Source organism: Erpetoichthys calabaricus, chromosome 11, assembly GCF_900747795.2.
Source record: "Erpetoichthys calabaricus chromosome 11, fErpCal1.3, whole genome shotgun sequence".
Taxonomy (NCBI): Eukaryota; Metazoa; Chordata; class Cladistia; order Polypteriformes; family Polypteridae; genus Erpetoichthys; species Erpetoichthys calabaricus.
In genome coordinates, this window is record NC_041404.2 from 140,331,749 (window position 1) to 140,356,192 (window position 24,444).

The following is a 24,444-nucleotide window of genomic DNA, read 5'->3' on the forward strand; positions in this document are numbered from 1 at the left end:
TATATATTGTGAGCACGGGTCCAAACACCAGCACTTTACAAAACACACGTTTATTAACGAAATAAAGTTTGCACAACACACAGTGCTCCCAGCACCAATCACCCTCAACACGGGCCTTTCTCTCGCTGTCCGTGGGCCGCCTCTCTTCCTTCAGCCACTGGAGCTTTGTCCTGCTCCAGCTACCGACTCTCGCTCCCCAACTGTAGGAAGGCGGCCGCTTTTATATTCACCCAGATGTGCTCCAGGTGCTTGCTGACATTCTTCCGGCAGCACTTCCGCCAAACTAGCACCCGGAAGCACTCTGAGTGTCCCTTGAAGGTCCCTCCTCCACGTTCTCAGGTGTGCCGGAAGTGTCGATCTCCCAAGCTTTACGACGCTCGGGGTGCCCCCTGGCAGTGGCCACGGGCCCCAATGGGTTTGAGCCTCCTTGCTTTGTCCCCGTGGTCCCCTCATCATCCAGGGCGGTTGCCCCCTCGCAGCCCGGGGGGCATATAGACCACCACTCGGCCCTTCCAGGCTTCCTAGCTGGGTCTTGCCCCCAGCCTCCTGTGACTATCTCTATCTATCTATCTATCTATCTATCTATCTATCTATCTATCTATCTATCTATCTATCTATCTATCTATCTATCTATCTATCTATCTATCTATCTATCTATCTATCTATCATATAGTGCTTTCCATTTCTATGTATCTATCTATCTGTCTATCTATAATATAGTATGTCTGTGACTTCTCTCATCACGCTAAGTATCACAACTTTGCCTGCGGTACCGACTTATTTGTTACCGCCATTTTGTGGGGGCCTGCACATGGAGGAACCAGTATAAAAGATTTGGACATCAGCCAAACACTTTGAAGCCGATGGACGGATGGGTGATATCATCATCCATCCTGAAAACCCTTTCAGCGCAGCGACGAAAGATGGCAGACTGTATAGATCAAGGTCCCACCTTGGTATTGTCTTTGCCATAGGCTTCCCGTCTGTAATGCCGCGTAAATCGTCAGTAAAGAAAGCTAAGTTATTTTCTCTTATGTGATTTTTACCGCCGTGTCACTATGGGAGAAGTATTGCCTTTTAATTTCATATCTATATAGTTTTCTGTTACTTAAAACGCCGCAATTACAAAGAACTTATTCCAACTAGGGAGCTATATCGCCCCCTAAAGCAACACTACTACGTGGGCAGAGCCGCGGGGGACAGCTAGTTAGACATATATAAACGAAAGACCTGTGAGTCTATGGAGCAGTAAGCTCTGGTCACGCTCAACCACAGCCATCAAATGGCACTTACATGCACCTCACTTCTCACTGCAAAAGACCCGTGTGCAGCAAAAGCCGCCGCACAACAACAACGATGCCGTGCTAATAACACAGATGAAGAGAGAGAACATCGAAAGAAAGCAAAAGCCGCAGCTAAACAACATGCAAGTGAATACTTTAGGAATGGAGGGGAAGACTTGAAGTTTCCATTAAAAACATTGTCTATCTGGAGGTATTTTCTCAAGACAGCGATTAACCGGACTCGTATGCCAGCGATACGGCTAAGATATGGTATTGCTTCACCAGTGTCTTCTTATGAAAGCCAGTGGGGCAGCAAGACAGGTGGGTCTTGGAAGAACTGTAGATAGTGAAGAGTCAGCACAGCCATTACAGGGAGACCTGGGCAAAATAAAGGCTTGGACTGACATGCAGCAAATGCTATTTAATGTAATTAATTGTAAACTTTACATGTATTAAGGTGAAATGAGATTTGAATACACAACTAGAGGTCTGAAACCTAAAAGTATGTTATTGGATAAAGGCGTAGTATGCAGAATATGTGCAGGTGTTTGGTACTTGCAATGACTTACCCACAGCAGGGAATGCAGGGGACGTGGACCTCCCTCGGTGTGCTGCCCCATGGGCCCCCTGATTTGAAAGTTATTGGTGGTATGTTTATCTAAGCCACGGCTGGCATTTAATTTTGGGATTAACCAAGTGCTTCTGAACAAAATCTTTGCCTGATTTTTCTACTAATTCCCTTTTCAACGCTATCTGAATGAAAGAAAAAATTGTGGCTATACAAAGCCACCAACCAAAAAAATCATGCAATTAATAATCCTATAAATGCATTAAATGAGATACAGTCATGGCCAAAAGTATGGAGAAGGACCCAAGTGTTGGTTTTCACAAAGTCTGCTGCTTCAGTGTTTTTAGATCTTTGTGTCAGATGTTTCTATGGTGGTAGAATTACAAGCAGTTCAGACGTTTCAAAGGCTTTTATTGACAAGTCCATGAAGTTTATGCACAGAGTCCATATTTGCAGTGTTGGCCCTTCTTTCTTTTTCAAGACCTCGGCCCTGACATGCTGTCCATCAACTTTGGGGCCAAGTCCTGACAGATGGCAGCCCATTCTTGTATAATCAATGCTTGGAGTTTGTCAGAATTGGTGGGTTTTTGTTTGTCCACCCGCCTCTTGAGGATTGACCACAATTTCTCAATGGAGAGTTTCCTGGCCATGGACTCCAAATGTCGATGTCTTGTTCCCCGAGCCACTTTTGCCTTATGGCCCGGTGCTCCATCATGCTGGTCACCAAACTGTTGCTGGATGGGTGGGAGAAGTTGCTCTCACAGGATGTTTTGGTCCCATTCTTAATTCCTGGCTGTGTTCTTAGGTGAAATTGTGAGTGAGCCCACCGCCTTGGCTGACATGAATGGTCTCAGGATGCTTTACTGTTGGCATGACACAGGACTGATGGTAGCACCGCTCACCTTTTCTTTTTTCTGGATGTCCTAAACAATTGGAAAGGGGTTTCATCAGATAAAATGATTTTCCCCCAGCAGTCCAATCCCCGAATATCAGTCTGTCCCTGATGCTTTTCTTGGCTTCTTTGCTGCCCTTCTTGGCACCCACCAGGCCATCTTCCAAAAGGCTTTGCCTCACTCCCACACGCCTGCTGCCATTCCTGAGTTTGCTCTGCCCTGGCGGTGCCAGCAGCTGAATCAACTTTAGGAGATGGTCCTGGCGCTCGCTGGACTCTTTTGGGCACCCTGAAGCCTTCTTCACCTCTCTATTGTAGCTCAATCAGCGTGACAGAGTGACCTCCATCCTTGTCCTCGTCTCACCTGAGTTAACGAGGGGATCACTGAAGTGACATCAGCAGGTCCTTTGGTGACAGGGCTGACATGCAGTGGTTTCTTGGGATGAAGTTCGTTTTCATGGCAAAGAGGGACTTTGTAATTCATCGCAATCCACCTGATCACTTGTCAGAACATTCTGGAGACCAATGCAAATTGCTGTCATAAAAACAGAGTCAGCAAACTTGGTGGCAATTCGTATTTGTGTCATTCTCAAAACTTGTGGCCATGACTGTAGTTAAAAGCTTAGCATTGAAATAAACGATGACTGGTGCACAAAGCAAGCAAGTGAATGTACCAAACGGTATGAGCCGTGTTAAATGAATGACACAGAATTACAAATAATGACTTGACCCTTCGGTACTCCGGTTTCCTCCCACAGTCCAAAGACATGCAGGTTAGGTGCATTGGCGATTCTAAATTGTCCCTAGTGTGTGCTTGGTGTGTGTCTGTGTGTGTGCCCTGCGGTGGGCTGGCGCGCCCTGCCTTGCGCCCTGTGTTAGCTGGGATTGGCTCCAGCAGACCCTCGTGATCCTGTACTTAGGATATAGCGGGTTGGATAATGGATGGATGGATGGACTCAATCCTTCACAATGAAATACTCATTTCAGTGGTGGAGAGGTTATTTTGGAAAAATGATGGCTTCTTCCAGAATTTATTTTCGTGGTGTGTTGACTGCCGACTGACTGTTGTGAGTTGTGCTCATTGAAGGCAGCAGCTAAACTGACTTGATGCAAATAAAACGTTTCCACCCTGATGTTCACACACATGTATACTGCATTCAGTACGCTGAGGCCCAATATAACGTGAATAATGCGCTCCAAGCAGTAGTAGTCTAGCATGATGAACGTATCTAGTACTTGAATGATATGGAGGCACCCGACATTCTTGCTTACCGACCCAATAAAACTCTCTTGTAAAGGAATAGAGGAGTAGGACCTGGGCGTCATGGTGGACTGATCACTGTCCAGCTCTAGACAGTGGACAGAAGTGATCACGAAGGCTAATAGGATGGTAGGTTATATAGCACAATGTGTAGCGTGCGAGTCAAGGGAGGTTAACCTTTAAATCTTGACTCGGATGTTATTTTGTTGAATCTACTTCAGTAGCATTGGCAAGCTTGTTGGGCTAAATGGCCTGTTCTCATCAAAATCATCCTAATGTGTGGCTAGAATCTATCATCGGAAGTACCAGAGTAGACAAAGGTTCACTTGTGCAGACATCCATGCTCACATGTGTCCAGTTCTGCATTGCTAGTCCAGCTGCCATGTCTGTCTTTGGTATAGTGTATTAATCCCCGAGGGCAGATTGTCTCTTCACATGACCTTTGGAGGTCAGAGTGTAGGGTCAGCCATTGTACAGCGCCCTTGGAGCAATTTTTTTAGGTTAAGGGCCCAACAGCGTAGGATCCCTTCTGGCAGTAGGGGGATTTGAACCGGCAGCCTTCCAGATCCTGAGCCACATGTGAGAGGAAAGCCTGCATACCATACGGTGAGAATACGCCATTCTCCTTACAGACACCTGGATGTGGAATTCAGATCTGGGAAGTGGCTCTGCTAACCACTGCGTACCCACCCCATGTGTCAACCCTTTAGAGCAGTAAATGGTCAGTCGCCTTACTTTTCTGTTTTATGAAATCCTTGCTGTGCTCACCAGATTCCACGCGGCCGTGAACTCCTGCCTGGAGAGACACAAGCCTGAAGTGGTAGAGCTGCACGTGTCCCTGACGCCAGCCATGACAGCCATCCAGACTTCCATCCTGGATATTATGAATGCCTGTCTGAAGGAGCTGAAGCGCTTCAACCCAGCCCTGGAAGTTGAGGACTTGTCGCTGGAGAGCGCTCTGGGCAGATCCTTTGAGAAGGTGAGTTTGTTTTATTTTAATAATAATAATAATAATTCATTACCTTTATATAGTTTTGTCCCTTCAGGTTCTGTATAATTGTGATTAAGAAGTGCTACAAAAAAATAAAGGGATATACTTTAAAGCAGTAAGCAGAATGTAACAATGAACCCCACTTGCTCTTAATTGTCATTATTCAGATACAATTAAGGGAGCAAAATCCACAGAAAAAGCTGAATTACCGTATATACTCGCGGATAAGTTCTCCCACGGATAAGTCGGGGTTTGATTTGACCGTATAATTTCTGGTATTTTATAATTTTGCTCGTATACGTCGAATGCGGAAAACTCCCGCTATTGGTGTAAGAGATTACGATATGCTAACGCCCACCTGAGAGAGTCACCACGGCGCACACGGCCTTTTATTTCGATGTATTGTGCCTACGTGACCACACGGTAATACCCGAACTATTCTGAAGCGACGTTTGCACTATTTAGTGTTTTGTGCATCTCACACCCTCATACACCTTCATTGTAACAGCATCCGCTATCTACAATTAGAAGAAAATATGAAGCTGGTTTTAAATTAAAAGTTGTTGAAGTGGCAAAAGAAATTGGAAACTGCGCTGCTGCAACAAAATTCGATGCGTCTGAGAAACTGATGTGAGATTGGAGGAGGCAAGAAGATGTAAAAAAAAAAAAAAGTGTCAAATTTTTGAACGGGCATATAAGTCAGGGTCTGATTTTATGATCGATTTTTCTTATACGTGAGTATATGCGGTAACCAAAATCCCATCCATCCATCCTCTTCCGCTTATCCAAAGTTGGGTCGCGGGGGCAGCAGCTTGAGCAGAGATGCCCAGACTTCCCTCTCCCCGGCCACTTCTTCTAGTTCTTCCGGGAGAATCCTGATGCGTTCCCAGGCCAGCTGGGAGACATAGTCCCTCCAGCGTGTCCTGGGTCTTCCCCAGGGCCTCCTCCCGGTTGGACGTGCCCGGAACATCTCACCAGGGAGGCGTCCTGATCAGATGCCTGAGCCACCTCATCTGACTCCTCTCGATGCGGAGGAACAGCGGCTCTACTCTGAGGCCCTCCCGGATGACTGAGCTTCTCACGCTACCTTTAAGGGAGAGCCCAGACACCCTGTGGAGTGTCAGCCCATTTCAGCCGCTTGTATTCGCGATCTCATTCTTTCGGTCACTACCCATAGCTCATGAACTTAGGTGAGGGTAGGAACATAGATCGACTGGTAAATTGAGAGCCTTGGCTTACGGCTCAGCTCCTTTTTCACCACAACAGACCGATGCAGAGCCCGCATCACTTTGGACGCCGCACCGATCCGCCTGTCAATATCCCCCACCTCCCTCGGGACGTGATTGAAGTTCTGCTGGAGGTGGGAGTTGAAGCTACTTCTGACAGGGGCTCTGCCAGACGTTCCCAGCAGACCCTCACAACACGTTTGGGCCTACCAGGCCTGACCGGCATCCTCCCCCACCATCGGAGCCAACTCACCACCAGGTGGTGATCAGTTGACAGCTTCGCCCCTCTCTTCACCCGAGTGTCCAAGACATGTGGCCACAAGTCCGACGACTTGACCACAAAGTCGATCATCGAACTGAGGCCTAGGGTGTCCTGGTGCCAAGTGCACATATGAACACCCCTATGCTTGAACATGGTGTTCGTTATGGACAATCCGTGACGAGCACAGAAGTCCAATAACAAAACACCACTCGGGTTCAGATCGGGGGGGGGGGGGGCTATTCCTCCCAATCACGCCCTTCCAGGTCTCACTGTCATTGCCCACGTGAGCATTGAAGTCTCCCAGCAGTACGAGGGAGTCCCCAGAAGGTATGCCCTCTAGTAACCAAAATCCCTGAGATGGTTAAAGGACCACTACCTCTGCCAGTACCTTGTGGGACCCCCTTTTGCTTTGATTCCAGTGATGAGTCTGTCGGGATTCTTCTCTACCAACTTTGCACATCCAGACCGTGTGATATTTGCCCCCTCGTCTTTCCAGAGCTATTCAAGCTCAGTCATATTAGCTGTTGACCGTCGGTGGTCCTCAATCTTCAAGTCATTCCACGGGTTTAAGTCTGAGCTCTGATCAGGCCACGCCAGGACAGGACAGTCACCTTTTTTCTCCCTCAGCCACTGTGTGGTCAGCTTTGCTGTGTGTTTGCAGGTCGTTGCCATGTACGGTAATAAGAAAATGACGACAACAGAAATTTAATGACAAAATGCTAAGATGCCGCTATTTTTGAAATTTCTTATGAATGTAAATCTTGCATAGCTGCTCTTTTTCTAAATGCAGAAAAAGAGAAGAAAGTAAAAGAATCTGGGCCATGTAGAGAAAAAATGACTTGAGGGTTAGAAGAAAAACACCACAGCCATAGGGGGTCCCACAGGACTGAAATTGGAAACCTGCAGGCTGAAACAGTGAGGTTTAGTTTTAAATGATTATCCAGGCAATCTCTATCACACCTCTGCAGCCACTGGGGGGACAAAAAGCAAAAAGAAACATCTTTAGTGTTGACATTTCTATCCTTGATCACCCAGTCCCCACCACTGTAATCAAGTGGTGGAGCCGCTGCACTCGGGTCCCAATCCAGGTGGTTCGTCATGAGGTGGGTGTGCCAGTGCGCTATCAGTGCCTGCTTCCAACCTTGATGGACTATCTTGGGTTAGCTGGTTTCTGTTATGGAGATGAGTGACTCTAAGTTGGCCTGGTGTGAAGATGTGTGGCTTTGTGCCTCTATTTGCACTGTCATGACCTTTTACTCCATGCTGCTGGGAGAGGCAGCAGCTCCTGGTCACTATGAACCACCTCAGCAAGTTAGAATACACCTGCCACAATAGCCATCTCCCCAGCATTTTTATACCGTCTTAACCCAGGATTAGTTATTTTCTATTCATTTTTGCGGCATTTACCTACTCTTTTGTATTCATTTTGGCAAAAGGTTAATCTGCCAGCAACCCAGAACTCGGTACACTGGTCACAAAATGGTTGGATGGTCAGACAGTGGTATCCGTGTTCATAACAGTCCAAATAAAATGCGAATTGGTGAACAGTTAGCATGGGCTGAGATGGGGAAGGTAGACTTTCACTATTATTCTTGAATTCCATCAGAAAGCAAGAAAAGGAGGTGCATACAACACGATTAATGTTAATTTTCAGAATTTATGGAAAATTCTGGGCACTGGAGATGACGCATTTGGTTTTATTTTGAAGCCAGTCAGTCATGCCTACTTTAAATCGAACCCAAATATGTGTTTGTGGCTGTTTCGATTCACCAGCAGGATGAGACTGTATAGAAGGTTACACTAAAATGAAGCTATGAGAGAGCCGTGTTAAAGTAATGAGTTTTTAGCCGTTGTTTAAAGTGCTCCACCGTATCAGCCTGGCGAATTTCTATCGGCCAGCTATTGCAGATTTTAGGAGTCGTCTTTTCTCTATTACAAATTTCACTGATATTTGGCATGCATTTAAGGAAGAAACCGACTTGAAAGATGTGTGTTTCTCAAACTAAAGATTGTGATGTATAACAGCAGTGCTAATGTAATCACCATTCCTTCTCACTAAAATAAGATAATACTATTTTAATAAAGAAAAAAATGTGAATAATAATAAAAACTATTGGTGCATATTTCATAATAATTTTGCAATTTTATAGACTAACCACATGGTGGCGGCAAACAATCAACCACATGTAGGCGAAGAAATTTTCTTTCGGTTTTTGAACACGACAGTAAATATCAGCAACATTATCATCAGGGAACCCGGTCCTCATAAACTTCCTTTGCTCCTCCTTGGAATTCCCTGTTTCTCCTACAGGGGTCAATTAACATAACCCACCCAGCATATCCAGGATCTACCCCTTTAAGTCTTTTCCCAGTTGTACAGCCGTGCCCAAAAGTTTTGAGAAGGACCCAAGTGTTGGTTTTCACAGAGTCTGCTGCTTCAGTGTTTTTAGATCTTTGTCTCAGATGTTTCTATGGGACACTGAAGTAGAATTACAAGAAGTTCAGAAGTTTCAAAGGCTTTTATTGACAATGACATGAAGTTTATGCACGGAGTCAATGTTTGCAGTGTTGGACCTCTGCAATTCGCCCTGGCATGCTCTCCGTTAATCAACTTCTGGCTGATGGCAGCCCAGAATTTGTGGGTTTTTGTTTGTCCACCCGCCTCTTGAGGATTGACCACATGTTCTGAATGGGATTAAGGTTTGGAGAATTTCCTAGCTATGGACCCCAAAAGTTCGATATTTTGTTCACTGACCCACTTGGTTTTCACTTTGGCCTTATGGCCCAGTGCTCCATCATACTGGAAAAGGCATTGTGGGTCACCAAACTGTTCTTGGACGGTTGGGAGAAGTTGCTCTCGGAGGATGTTTTGGTCCCATTCTTTATTCATGGCTCGGAATCGGTGGGCACCACCAGTGCAGAGCTTGCTCAGGAATGGTAGCAGGCAGATGTGAGTGAGGTGAAGACTTTTGGAGGATGGCCTGGTGGGTGTCAAGAAGGGCAGCAAAGAAGCCAAGAAAAACATCAGGGACAGACTGATATTCTGGGATTGGACTGCTTGGGTCAAGAAAGATAGATAGATAGATACTTTATTAAGCATGTACTTTATTATTATTATTATTATGTGCTGTACTTTATTATTCATCTTCTCTGATGAATCCCCTTTCCGATTTGTTTGGGGCATCCAGAAAAAAGAAAAGGTGAGCACTACCATCAGTCCTGTGTCATGCCAACAGTATAGCATCCTGTGACCATTCATGTCAGCCAAGGCGGTGGGCTCACCGAGAATTTTACCTAATTTTGCCTATGTTTACCAAAAGATCCTCTGAAAGCAACTTCTCCCAACCATCCAAGAACAGTTTGGTGACCAACAATGAACAATCCGGCATGATGGAGCACCAGGCCATAAGGCCAAAGTGAGAACTAGATGGCTTGGGGAACAAAACATTGAAATTTGGAGTCCATGGCCAGGAAACTTTCCATGGAGAACTTGTGGTCAATCCTCATGAGGCGGTTGGAACAAAAACCCACCAATTCTGACAAAGTCCAAGCATTGATTCTGCAAGAATGGCTGCCATCAGTCAGGATTTGGCCCACAAGTTGATGGACAGACAGTCTGCCAGGGTGAATTGCAGGGGTCTTGAAAAAGAAAGAAGGGCCAACACTACAAATATGGACTCTGTGCATAAACTTCATGTCATTGTCAATCAAAGCCTTTGAAATGTCTGAACTGCTTGTAATTCTATTTCAGTATCCCATAGAAACATCTGACACAAAGATCTAAAAACACGGAAGCAGTAAACTTTGTGAAAACCAACACTCGAGTCCTTCTCAATACTTTTAGCCGCGACTGTCAGGTTTGTTGCTTAAGTGAGGTGTTCTTGCTGTCAGAATTTTAATTGCCACTGCCTAGAAATTCTGCAATAGTAAGATTATGAAACACATGGGGATTTCTTTCCTCCTGTGTTTTGATTTGCCAACATTTTCTGAGAATTGTCAGTGTCACATTTTTATCCCATGTTAGCTTCTGAAGTCTTTCAAAAAAGAAAAAAAAAAAAGGGTCCACCTAGTTTTATGACAGGATTATGCTGTCACATTAAAGAAACGGGTATCGTCCCATCCTAACTAAAGGGGAGCCTGGTGTCACTTTATGGCTATAATCAAGTAAGCATTGTTCTTCCCCACAGGTCATCCGTCACTACCTTGACCCCTTGTGGCACCAACTGGGCGTGAAGACAAAGTCTCTAGTGCAGGACTTGAAGATCCTTAGGACGCTGCTTCTTTACCTCACACAGTATGACTGCGTCACTTTCCTGAACCTGCTGGAGTCTCTCCGAACGAGTGAGAAGGCTTTTGGACAGAACTCTGGTACGTTTACTTTACCTTTTAATGACTGACGTTGGTATCGAAACGTTTCGTATGTAAAACCCATCCAAACTCTTGTGCTCTTGTAGGGTGGCTGTTTCTGGATTCCAGCACTTCCATGTTTGTGAACGCCAGATCTCGGGTTTATCGCATCCCGCAGTCGCTTACAGGAAAGAAGCCTGGACCTGCAGGATATAAAGATCAAGTTACAAGTGGAAACTCAGGTAGACGGCTCTATTATTAACTGAGCGCCAACGTTTACTTTTGCAAGGTGATCAGCAGTCTTGACATTGGTGTCTTTTTCATGCATTGATGATTGGGGAAATTTTCCCAAGCCTGACTATGGCCTGCCGTAAAACCTGGAATTTCTAGACATACAGTACTGTGCAAAAGTTTTAGGCAGGTGTGAAAAAATGCTGTAAACATAGAATTCTCTCAGAAATATAAGTAATGATTGTTTATTGTTATCAATTTACAAAATACAAAGTGAGCAAACAAAAGAAAAATCTAAATCAAATCAATATTTGGTGTTCCTACCTTTTGCCTTCAAACCAGCATCAATTCTTAGAGGTCCACTTGCACAAAGTCAGGGATTTTGTAGGATTCTAGTCAGGTGTCTGATCAACCAATTCTACCAAACAGGTGCTAATGATCATCAATGTCACACGTAGGTTGAAACACAGTCGTTAACTGAAACAGAAACAGCTGTGTAGGAGGCTTCAAACTGGGTGAGGAACAGCCAAACTCTGCTACCAAGGTGAGGTTGTGAAGACAGTTTCATGTCATGGCAAGATTGAGCACAGCAACAAGACACAAGGTAGTTCTACTGCATCAGCAAGGTCTCTCCCAGACAAAGATCTCAAAGCAGACTGGGGTTTCAAGATGTGCTGTTCAAGCTCTTTTGAAGAAGCACAAAGAAACGGGCAACGTTGAGGATCGTAGACGCAGTGGTCGGCCAAGGAAACTTAGTGCAGCAGATGAAAGACACATCAAGCTTATTACCCTTCAAAATCGGAAGATGTCCAGAAGTGCCATCAGCTCAGAACTGGCAGAAACCAGTGGGACCCAGGTACACCCATCTACTGTCTGGAGAAGTCTGGCCAGAAGTGGTCTTCATGGAAGAGTTACAGCCAAAAAGCCATACCTCCGACATGGAAACAAGGCCAAGCAACTCAAGTATGCACGAAAACATAGGAACTGGGGTGCAGAAAAATGGCAGCAGCTGCTCTGGACTGATGAGTCAAAATTTGAAATATTTGGCTGTAGCAGAAGGCAGTTTGTTTGTCGAAGGGCTGGAGAGCAGTATAATAATGAGTGTCTGCAGGCAACAGTGAAGCATGGTGGAGGTTCGTTGAACGTTTGGGGCTACATTTCTGCAAATGGAGTTGGAGATTTGGTCAGGATTAATGGTGTTCTCAATGCTGAGAAATACAGGCAGATACTTATCCATCATGCAATACCATCAGGAAGGCGTAGGATTGGCCCCAAATTTATTCTGCAGCAGAACGACGACCCCAAACATACAGCCAAAGTCATTAAGAACTATCTTCAGCGTAAAGAAGAACAAGAAGTGATGGTATGGCCCCCACAGAGCCCTGATCTCAACATCATCGAGTGTGTCTGGGATTACATGAAGAGACAGAAGGATGTGAGGAAGCCGACATCCACAGAAGATCCAATATGTTTGGAACAACCTACCAGCCAAGTTCCTTCAAAAACTGTGTGCAAGTGTACCTAGAAGAATTGATGCTGTTTTGAAGGCAAAGGGTGGTCACACCAAATATTGATTTGATTTAGAATTCTCTTTTGTTCATTCACTGCATTTTGTCGATTGATGAAAATAAATGATTAACACTTCCATTGTTGAAAACATTCTTTGTTTACAGCATTTTTTTCACACCTGCCTAAAACTTTTGCACAGTACTGTATGTATACACATAGTGTGTATTAGAGGTGTGAACCTTCACTGGTCTCATGATACGATTTGATTACGATTATCATGTCAACGATTCGATATCACGATGCAGCCCATCCGTTTTTCTACATTACATTATATTTTCAAATACAAGCGATGAGATGTAAGCTCCCGTTTTTATTTAACACAACCTGAAAATGTAAACAGATGTCACAATTACATTAAATTGTAAACTGAAATAAATAGTGTAGGCCTAGCTTACATCTTATATGAATATGGTCAGTCTTCAAAAACAAAACATTCTACGGTGCTATGATATACAAAATAAAAACATAAAATAACAGCACTGTATACGGGGCACTTCTGAAAGTGCACAACATTCTTCTTCTTCTTCTTTTGGCTGCTCCCGTTAGGGGTTGCCACAGCGGATCTGCATATTGATTTGGCAAAATTTTACACCGGATGCCCCTCCTGGCGTAACCCTCCCCATTTATCCTGTCTTGGGACCGGCGCGAAGAAACACACTGGTTTGTGCATCCCCTGTGGCTGGGTTTGAAAGTGCACAACATTACAAAGACAAATTTATAAATTAGTGAATGTTCAGCATTTGGGACTTTTGAATATGAACACCAGTTGAACAACATGCTCTGGTTTGAGAGAGGATCTTTTTGCAGTGACCACAGGCATTTGTGGTTCACTTTCAAAAGGTAGCTGGCTGTAGTGCTGCGATGGGAGAATGTCGATGTACGTCGGATTCTTCCCAGATGTCTAGCGAGTGTGGCCACTTTAAGTGCCCGCTGAGAGGCGAGATTCAGCGTATGGGCGAAGTGTCTTATATGCTGGAATTTTCCGACTTGAGCTGCAACCAACATTTTTGAAGCATTGTCCGTCACGAGCACCACATCTTTATCTGATAGCTGCCATTCTTCCACAGCGTGAGACAGTAGCTCCGCCAGGTGCGCGCCCGTGTGAGACTCAAACACAGCTCTCATCTGCAGCACATGGGACATAATCTGCCAGTCCTCGCTAATGTAATGTGCTGTCACTGTAACATAAGACTCCGTTGCTACTGAAGTCGATGAATCACATGTCATTGCTGCCCGACTAGCTTTGCACATTGACGCGGTTATCTGGACTCTGGTTTCGTGGTAAAGAGCCGGTATAACCTTTTCTGTAAAGTGGCTGCATGACGGAACTTTGTACCGCACCTCTTTAACAGGTGCCAAAACCCGCCGTTGTCCACAACGGAATATGGCCGTAAATCTTTCGCTATGAAAGCTGCCACATCCTGGGTAATTTTCTTCCCTTTCTCAGAGTTGGGCAGTATTTTGGACAGAGTCGCGTAAATTCTTGGCTGTGCTGGGTTTGGGATTTCTCTAGCCGGTGGTGGTGTTGGCATCTCCAGGTGGAAACAGCTAACGCAATTTCTTAAGTTGGTAGTGTTCCCAACATATTTTAATTTTTGTGTGTAAGGCTTTACACACCACATACAACTTGTCCAGTTCATGCTTCCCTATCTGTTCGTAAAATCCAAAATGAGTCCAGATATCAGCTTTTAAAATGTTTGGAGCGTTTTTAATCTCTCGGCCTCCCTCCGCCATGCTCTACCGGCGAGTATGCAGTGAGTGACATCGGTGAGAGGAGTTACTTCTACACAGAGCAGCGCTGTACACCGACCAGGAAGCCACAGTTACTACCGGGACGACTTTTTAACTAGAATTTATATGCCAGAGCCAGAAAATCACCAAGCAATGTCATTATGATATAATCGATTATGTTCAGCCACTGCATCGATGCAGAATCGTCCACGTCTGTAACGCAATGCATCGATTATGTGATAAATTTCAACACCCCTAGTATGTACAGTGCATCCGGAAAGTATTCACAGCGCATCACTTTGTCCACATTTTGTTATGTTACAGCTTTATTCCAAAATGGATTAAATTCATTTTTTTCCTCAGAATTCTACACACACCACCCCATAATGACAATGTAAAAAAAGTTTACTTGAGGTTTTTGCAAATTTATTAAAAATAAAAAACTGAGAAATCCCATGTCCATAAGTATTCACAGCCTTTGCTCAATACTTTGTCGATGCACCTTTGGCAGCAATTCCAGCCTCAAGTCTTTTTGAATATGATGCCACAAGCTTGGCACACCTATCCTTGGCCAGTTTCGCCCATTCCTCTTTGCAGCACCTCTCAAGCTCCATCAGGATGTATGGGAAGCGTCGGTGCACAGCCATTTTAAGATCTCTCCAGAGATGTTCAATCGGATTCAAGTCTGGGCTCTGGCTGGGCCACTCAAGGACATTCACAGAGTTGTCCTGAAGCCACTCCTTTGATATCTTGGCTGTGTGCTTAGGGTCGTTGTCCTGCTGAAAGATGAACCGTCGCCCCAGTCTGAGGTCAAGAGCGCTCTGGAGCAGGTTTTCATCCAGGATGTCTCTGTACATTGCTGCACTCATCTTTCCCTTTATCCTGACTAGTCTCCCAGTTCCTGCCACTGAAAAACATCCCCACAGCATGATGCTGCCACCACCATGCTTCACTGTAGGGATGGTATTGGCCTGGTGATCAGCAGTGCCTGGTTTCCTCCAAATGTGACGCCTGGCATTCACACCAAAGAGTTCAATCTTTGTCTCATCAGACCAGAGAATTTTCTTTCTCATGGTCTGAGAGTCCTTCAGGTGCCTTTTGGCAAACTCCAGGTGGGCTGCCATGTGCCTTTTACTAAGGAGTGGCTTCCGTCTGGCCACTCTACCATACAGGCCTGATTGGTGGATTGCTGCAGAGATGGTTGTCCTTCTGGAAGGTTCTCCTCTCTCCACAGAGGACCTCTGGATCTCTGACAGAGAGACCATCGGGTTCTTGGTCACCTCCCTGACTAAGGCCCTTCTCCCCTGATCGCTCAGTTTAGATGGCCGGCCAGCTCTAGGAAGAGTCCTGGTGGTTTCGAACTTCTTCCACTTACGGATGATGGAGGCCACTGTGCTCATTGGGACCTTCAAAGCAGCAGAAATATTTCTGTAACCTTCCCCAGATTTGTGCCTTGCGACAATCCTGTCTCAGAGGTCTACAGACAATTCCTTTGACTTCATGCTTGGTTTGTGCTCTGACATGAACTGTCAACTGTGGGACCTTCTATAGACAGGTGTGTGCCTTTCCAAATCATGTCCAGTCAACTGAATTGACCACAGGTGGACTCCAATGAAGCTGCAGAAACATCTCAAGGATGATCAGGGGAAACAGGATGCACCTGAGCTCAATTCTGAGCTTCATGGCAAAGGCTGTAAATACTTATGTACATGTGCTTTCTCAATTTTTTTATTTTTAATAAATTTGCAAAAATCTCAAGTAAACTTTTTTCACATTGTCATTATGGGGTGTTGTGTGTAGAATTCTGAGGAAGAAAATGAATTTAATCCATTTTGGAATAAGGCTGTAACATAACAAAATGTGGAAAAGTGATGTGCTGTGAATACTTTCCGGATGCACTGTATAATCGATGCAGAATCGTCCACGTCTGCAACGAGATGCATCGATTATGTGATAAATTTCAACACCCGTAGTATGTATGCATATCTACAGCATACATTAGTTAATAGTTACAAAATCATTACCTACTAAATTATAGAACGTTAAGGTCTCTGTGTGTGTGTGTTCATTTTTTCCATGAAATCTGATTGGTCAATTTAGATTTGTTGTGCCTGGTCAGTTTGGCTTTGGTGATGCAGTTGAAAGAGGAAGTGTGAGTCACACAAGGAGCGGTAAAGGCATAGGAGGCACGCTGAGAGTTGCCTTCAAAGACAGGAAGTATAAAAGCAGACAAGAGGTGAGCAAGGCGCCTCAAAATGACTGGTGTCTAAGATCCCGACAAGAAACAAGACAGCCTCGCAAGTCCATTGTGAGTAGTTCATGTACAGTATACACATTCAATGATCCTTCCCTTTGCTGGTCTACTTCTACAGAAGCGAAACGGGAGCTGGTATTGGAGGTTAACCCCAAATGGGAGGCGCTATCTGATGTCCTGAAGGAGATTGAGCGGGAGAATAAGGAAGCGGAGCTGGAGCCAGGTAAAGGTGGGGGGACTGATTTGGGGTTCTAAAGGCAAAAGGGTTGGCCACTGGGGGTTGCACTACCAGTCTCAATCACAAGGTTATTTCTCGCTGGTTAGGGTGGTATAGGGTACTGTTTGTTACTGTTTAGTTGTTTATTGTGGTGGAGGTGCTTTGGGCACTATTTACTTGAAGAAGAGTAATTAAACAGCTTCTTGATGTTTTAAAAACGTGTTGTCAGTGTCTGTGTGTCAGGCTAAGCGCTGGTATAGCGCCATCTAGTGTTTCAAGGGATATAGTAGTAGTGGCAACCATTGTTTATATCGAGCATGGACAGACACAAGCGAAATAATTTAAAAATGTGAAAACTTGCCAAGGGGGTGAATCTTTTTGATATGCCTTGTATGCATTGCTTATTTTATGGTTGCTTTTGCCCATTTTCTTTTGAGCTGCTAATAATTCCGGGGCAGGCTGTATGCCCAGAATGTCCTGGCACATGGCCCTAAATGCTGCTGCTGTTCCCCTAGGACGTGTTCTTATCTGTGCCAGTGATGACCGGACCTGTGCTCAGCTGAGAGAGTTTGTGGTACGAGGACCTGAGGCTTTACTCACCAGGCTGTACAACCGAACCTTTGGGAAAAATGATGCAGTGCGAGATCTAAGCAAGGACAGGAAAGGTAGAAAGCCTCAAGGGAAAGGACAATCAGACAAAGCTGCAAAGGCCAAGAAACCCAAACTGCAGTCTAAGGGAAAGCTGAAGTCCCAGAAGCCTCCGGAACTGACCTTGACACAGATGGTCGACAAGATGGATCCAGGTGAAGAGGCAGAGAGAGGAGTGGAGCCTATCGATGAAATTGGGAATATCGTTGAAGAAGATGAAGAAGAGGAGGAGGAGGAACAAGAACTAGAGGAAGTTTTACTTAATCTTTCATCGGATTCTTACTATGGCATTCTGAAGGAGCCGTTGACTGTCATTCACCCACTGCTGGGGTGTAGCGACCCCTACAGCCTCACTCGAGTACTGCATGAAGTGGATCCCCGCTATGTTGTCCTGTATGATGCAGAGCTGTCTTTTGTGCGTCAGCTGGAAGTGTATAAGGCAAATCGCCCAGGAAAGCCTCTCAGGTGTGTAAAGATGTTAACAGAAGCAACATTCGCTAAGTCATTGGAAACCGTGGCGTTAAAACTTCCTTCACTGCCTTTTGCAGAGTTTACTTCCTAATTTACGGCGGCTCTACCGAGGAGCAGAGATACCTGACCACACTGCGAAGAGAAAAGGAGGCCTTTGAACATTTAATCAGGTAAGCCATGTGAGGTAACGTTATCAAGCCAACGTGATCCGAATCAGAAAGGAACCACGCTTGTCACTGGCTTGCGTATTTTGTGCTCATTTTCTATTTGTACCTTTCAGTGTTTCTGCTAAATCATAGAGTATGACCAGGTAAGAGAAATTTATGGAAGGGGGGGGGTTTGGGGTGGTAATCAATTTAGGGAGGAAATGGTTAAAGAGGGGTGGCGCAATGGTAGCGCTGCTGCCTCGCAGTAAGGAGACCTGGGTTCGCTTCCCGGGTCCTCCCTGCGTGGAGTTTGCAAGTTCTCCCCTTGTTTGTGTGTGTGTGTGTGTGTGCCCTGCAGTGGGCTGGCGCCCTGCCTGGGGTTTGTTCCTGCCTTGCGCCCTGTGCTGACTGGCATTGGCTCCAGCAGACCTCCGTGACCCTGTGTTAGGATATAGCGGGTTGGACAGTGACTGACTGACTGACTGACTGACTGGTTAAAGTGGCAAGAAATAAAAAGGTGGTGAGCAGGACAGAGAAAAAGTGGGACGGGGAACTGCAGGACTCTAACAGATGAACACCCAAGTGGGGGGGGGAAAAAGAAGAGCGGCCCTGAAGGGATAGCAGATCCATTTTTCTTTTTGCTGTGCATTTAGGAGAGAAGCCTTAAAAAGAGATAGCAGATGACTGTTTCTTTTGAATATTTAACTGAATTGCTCAGCAATCCCTCTGATTAATGAATATAAAAATAAAATTTGAACTTTTTAGTCGACTTTCAAAGGAATACTCCATAAAATGATATTTTTTTAGATGCTATTTACCCCATATAGTTTGTGGTGTTTTCTTACTTTATCAAGGGCGGAGTGGTGGCTGTGAGGCTCGGGATCTGCACTGACAATCGGAAGGTTGCCGGTTCGAATCCCGTAAATGCCAATAGGGACTCTGCTATGTTGGGCCCTTAAGCAAGTACCCTTAACCTGCAATTGCTGAGCGCTTTGAGTAGTGAGAAAAGCGATATATAATTGCAAAAAGAACTATTATTATTAAGATCACAAAGTTTCTAATAAAATTAATATCTGTAGTGACCAAAGCTGGAACACAGCAAACAATTTAAAAACATCCATTAAAAAAATCTCCTATTACTTGTGTTGCATATTCCACATTTCACCTCATCTACAGGTGCATGTCAGTGAATTAGAATATCATCGATAAATTAATTTATTTCAGCAATTCAATTCATAAAGTGAAACTCCTATATTATATAGATTCATTACACACAGAGTGATATGTTTCAAGTGTTTATTTCTTTTCCTTTTGCTGATTATGGCTTACAGGTAATGAAAACTCAAAATTCAGTATCTCAGAAAATTAGAATATTACATAAGACCAATAAAAACAAATGACTTTTAATACAGAAATGTTTGTGTACTGAAAAGTATGTCCATGTTACGCACTCAATACTTGGTCGGGGCTCCTTTTACGTGAATTACTACATCAACGTGGAGGCAACCAGCCTGTGGCACTGCTGAGCTGCTATGAGAGCCCAGGATGCTTTGATAGTGAGTGGCCTTCAGCTCGTCTGCATTGTGGGGTCTGGTGTCTCTCATCTTCCTCTTGACAATATTTTTACATCCTATATGTCACACTTTTACTCAGGTCAATTGAATTAAACAATGGGGCAGGCCTTGTAGATGCTGCTGTTTAAGTGCTTCACCATTTCTAACTCACTCTGCCTCACAACACATACTCACACACTAACCCAAACAAACACCTTATACACAGTTTATCAGGATGGCTCTTAGATAGATAGATAGATACTTTATTAATCCCAAGGGGAAATTCACAGGAAAGGCTCTTGACCTTCTGACAGTTTCTCTCTTTCTCCTCCAGGTTCTACCCCTTATCACGGCATCTCACTGTCACTCTCTCCCCAGCCCATGACCTTCTGACAGCATCTGCCTCTCTCTTCTCCCTAGGCTCTGCCCCTTCTGACAGCATCTGTCTGTCTGTCTGTCTCGCTCTCTCTCTCTCCCCCTCCCCACTCAGGCTCCGCCCCTTCTGACATCAACTGCCTCTCTCTCTCCATCCACCCACCCAGGCTCCACCCCTTCACACAGCATCTCTCGCTCTTCTCTTTCTCCCCGCTCAGGCTCCACCCCTTCTGACATCAACTGTCTCTCTATCTCTCTCTCCCCAACCAGGCTCCACCCCATCTCACAGCATCTGTTTTTCTCTCTCTCTCTCCCCACCCAGGCTCCACCCCTTCTGATAGCAGCTGTCTCTCTCTCTCTCTCCATCCACCCAGGCTCCACCCCTTCACACAGCATCTCTCTTCTCTCTCTCCCCACCCAGGCTCCGCCCCTTCTGACATCAACTGTCTCTCTCTCCTCACCCAGGCTTCGCCCTTTCTGATAGCAACTGTCTCTCTCTCTCTTCCCACCCAGGCTCCACCCCTTCTGACATCAACTGTCTCTCTCTCTCTCTCTCTCTCTCTCTCTCTCTCTCTCTCTCTCCCCCCCACCCCAGCTCCACCCCATCTCACAGCATCTCTCTCTTTCTGTCTCCCAGGCTCCACCCCTTCTCACAGTATCTCAACACTTTTATAAAAGAGTGGAGAAGCAGTGAGGCAATTTGTAAACACTAGGGAAATGAACTGATTTTCTAATTTGAAGTGTGAATCGGGGACTTTTTTCTTGTTTGATTTTTTACTTTCTCGTATACAAAGTATAGGGAAAGTATTGGAATCGTCTAAAAATTCCATTTCAAGATTTTGAAGAATCTCTACGTTTTAGACCTCCCCGAGTCCAACAATACCATTTTTGGAATTGTGTGTGTGTGTGTGTGTGTGTGTGTAAACATGATAACTTCAGTGCACTTTCACTTAGGTCAGCCAAATTTTGTTTACAAATATTTGGTACAAAAATAGCCCAAACTCATGCAGCTACAGAGTCTGATTTATTCAACTTTACTTTTCTAATAATTTTTCAATTTATTATTAATTTGATTTGTTGTTGATTGTTCTTTAATGTACATAATATAAAGATATAATCCCTGTCTTGCGGTTTACTCCTCAAATATCCATCACCATATCTGAGTGTACCAGGAAGTCGAGAGGAGACCACTCATGATTTTTTTTTTTTTGTTTGCAGTTGTGTTGTTGTAAAAACTGATTGTTAAAAATTGTATTTCTCAAAGCTCTCTTTCTCTTCCAGGCTTTGCCCCTTCTGACAGAATCCCCCTCTCTCTCTGTCTCTCTCTCTTTAGCCCCCCCTTCCCCTGTCCATGTGACCACTCCAGATCTTTAATGCCACTAATTCTGATTATGTTCATTAGAATGGCGAGTGTGGTGGTAGAGGTTTAATGGACCAGTTCATTTGTCTTTTTTTTTGTATGCTTGAATTTATTATTTGGCTTCCTTTCCATTTAGGGAGAAAGCAAGCATGGTTGTTCCAGAGGAGAGGGAGGGCCGTGGAGATACAAACCTGGATCTGCTCCGAGATGCCACGCCGGCCAATGCCACCACGGACACTCGCAAAGCAGGCAGGTCTTTCTTTTTATTTTATGATCACTAACTTAACCTGATGTTCCAATTCTGCATCCCATTTCAGGTTTGGTTAGCTGCTGTTGTGCGTCCGCAGGTTAGTAAGTCATTAAAGAGACAGCCTTCCTTTTTATCTCCCCCAGTTTGGCTTAACTCTTCCTTGTGGATTAATGTAAACTGCTCTGCACTTGTGCCTTTCTGTCATTTCATAATGGGACACTTGCTGGGGAGGTGTACGCCGCGCAGAGATGATTAGGATATGAAGCCTTTTCGGCAGTATTCCATTCCTCAGGACGGCAATGGATGCAAAGCATTAAGTCAAAACTCATTTCAGCAGTTCCAGTAGCCACTCACTTAAAACAAAATGGAACTTGGGTTTGCAACTCAGCTTTGTCTTGTTTGTTTGTTTCCTGCAGGTGGACAGGAAGGTAAAGGGGAAGCCGCACGGGTGATTGTGGACATGCGGGAATTCCGTAGTGAACTGCCTGCCTTGCTCCATCGTCGCGGTTTGGACATAGAGCCCGTCACGCTGGATGTAGGGGACTACATCCTGTGTCCAGACACCTGTGTGGAGCGCAAAAGCATCAGCGACCTGATTGGCTCTCTGAACAACGGACGGCTGTACACTCAGTGCCTGGCTATGTCGCGCTTCTACCGCCGGCCCGTTCTGCTCATCGAGTTTGACCCAAGAAAGCCTTTCTCCCTGACAGCGAGAACCGACATCCGCCAGGAGATCTCGGCCAACGACATCACCTCCAAGCTGACGCTCCTCACCCTTCATTTCTCACGACTACGTCTGCTCTGGTGCCCATCGCCTCACGCTACCGCTGAACTGTTTGAGGAGCTGAAAAGGAACCGACCTCAACCAGATGCCACAGCTGCCATGGCCGTCACTGCTGAATCGGAAACAGTCCCAGAATCCTCGGACCTCTATAATCCAGGGCCGCAGGACTTTCTGCTAAGGATGCCTGGCATCAGTGCCAAGAACTGCAGAACACTCATGAGCAAAATCCACAGCCTGGCGGACCTTGTGACCCTGAGTCAGGAAAAGTTGGCAGAGATCTTGGGAAATGCCATCAATGCACGTCTGCTGCATGAGTTTATACACAATCCGGGTACTCAGATGGCAGTGCCCAAAAACAGGAAGGATGGTAAGGGAAAGAGGTAGCTGGCAGCATGGACCCGCTCCATGGTAGGTCAACCTGGCACTTGGAAATAAATGTGAATTTTGAACTGATTGATCTAACTGGAGTGATGGAAAAACGCAAGAGGCGTCCCCATCACTTCCACGGACCCCGTTCATCTTACTGTGGAATTGACAAATTGAGATCTGGGGCTCAGGGGCTGATAAATCTCTAGTTTTGTACTAGAAATTATAAATGGAAGAGCAAACTTTTTAACATGGCATAAAATAAATTATATGAGATATGCAGGCAAATGCAGTGTATCCTACACTTCATATAAGTGAGCGCCACCACTGAAGTGTTTGGACAAAACAAAAAATTACACCTCCTACCCCCGCCCCCCCCCCCCCCCCCCAACCTTCGGGATATCTGTGCCATTTTCATCAGGTTTCCTCATGCAAAACTGGCACTGAATATCCCTGCACATTTTCAACAGAGTGGTGGCATGAAATTCACCATGTTAACCTTTGACTGCGTGCACCACTGCTGCATTCTGGGACAGTAAGGAATGGTGATGAACAAATAAACAATATCATTACCATCCATTCATTATCCAACCCGCTATATCCTAACTACAGGGTCATGGGGGTCTGCTGGAGCCAATCCCAGCCAACACAGGGTGCAAGGCAGGAAACAAACCCCGGGCAGGGCGCCAGCACACCGCAGCAATATCATTACCATCATATTGAATTAACAAAGAATATCAATAGCAAACTGAATACATTAACACCTCTAATGTTGTTCCCTCCTTATATGGTAAAGCCCGGCCATCAAACCCTGCCCACAATCTGACCACGCCCATCCTGTGTTCTGCTTTGGCACAGACAGCTGAGGGGGGTCTCACTGCTCTGGTCTTCAGGAACGCTGGGTGGGCGACCAAGAAAAAGGAAACATACATACAAGCCCCTGTCAAGGTAAAACGGACGCCGTGAACTAATCCGTAGTTGAAGTTGTACCAAATGTTTCTCTGTTTTAAGACGGACGAGTTTGCAAATTCAGCCATTGCTTTTTTTCAGTGGGAGATTTAGAAATTTTAATCATGCGTAACAGTGAACTGTATTTGAGCTATTTTAACAAAGCTTGAGCTGTTCTGACACATTTTTTTTTTTATCTTTCATTAAATTTATTAAAAGCAGGTAACATTCCATACAATCAAGTGAAAACTTAACAGAATTAAATTCAAATCAATCCTCACCCATGAGAAAGAGAGGAAGGCCATCAGCCAGAGAGTAGTAAAGAGAGAAAGGAGTCCAATATAAAAGTTTATTCTAAAATATTATTGATTAGGCCCTGCCAGGTTTTAAAAAAAGTTTTGTACAGATACTCTAAGTGAGAATTTGAGATATGCATACAGTGGACCCTTGACTTACAAACTTAATGCGTTCACGAGGGCTGGTTGTAACTCAAGTTGGTTGTAACTCGACTATTTTTCCCATAAGAAATAATGGAAATACCCATAATGTGTTCCGAACCTCCCACAGCAACACTTACTTTACCTTTTCATAATAAAAAAGGGTTGTATAATGTGCATAATTTACCAAAACACCAATAATTTTTCTAATGTACTAACCAAAAAGTTATAAAAAGTGCCTAGCCTACCAAAAACAACAATTTCATGCTGTACT

The 24,444-nt window shown here is 44.9% G+C and overlaps 1 protein-coding gene across 1 annotated transcript in view; it reads left to right on the forward strand.

Moving 5' to 3' along the window:
- Window positions 1–23,073, forward strand: part of ercc4 (excision repair cross-complementation group 4) — a 35,223-nt gene extending 12,150 nt beyond the window's left edge. Inside the window, exons 4-11 of the mRNA XM_028814112.2 lie at window positions 4,776–4,983; window positions 10,671–10,851; window positions 10,938–11,072; window positions 16,734–16,838; window positions 17,348–17,945; window positions 18,029–18,121; window positions 21,522–21,634; window positions 22,052–23,073. Of these exons, the coding sequence (XP_028669945.1) occupies window positions 4,776–4,983; window positions 10,671–10,851; window positions 10,938–11,072; window positions 16,734–16,838; window positions 17,348–17,945; window positions 18,029–18,121; window positions 21,522–21,634; window positions 22,052–22,803 (2,185 nt within the window). The 3' untranslated portion in view covers window positions 22,804–23,073. The remainder of the gene's footprint in view (window positions 1–4,775; window positions 4,984–10,670; window positions 10,852–10,937; window positions 11,073–16,733; window positions 16,839–17,347; window positions 17,946–18,028; window positions 18,122–21,521; window positions 21,635–22,051) is intronic.
- The last annotated feature ends 1,371 nt before the right edge of the window (window positions 23,074–24,444 follow it).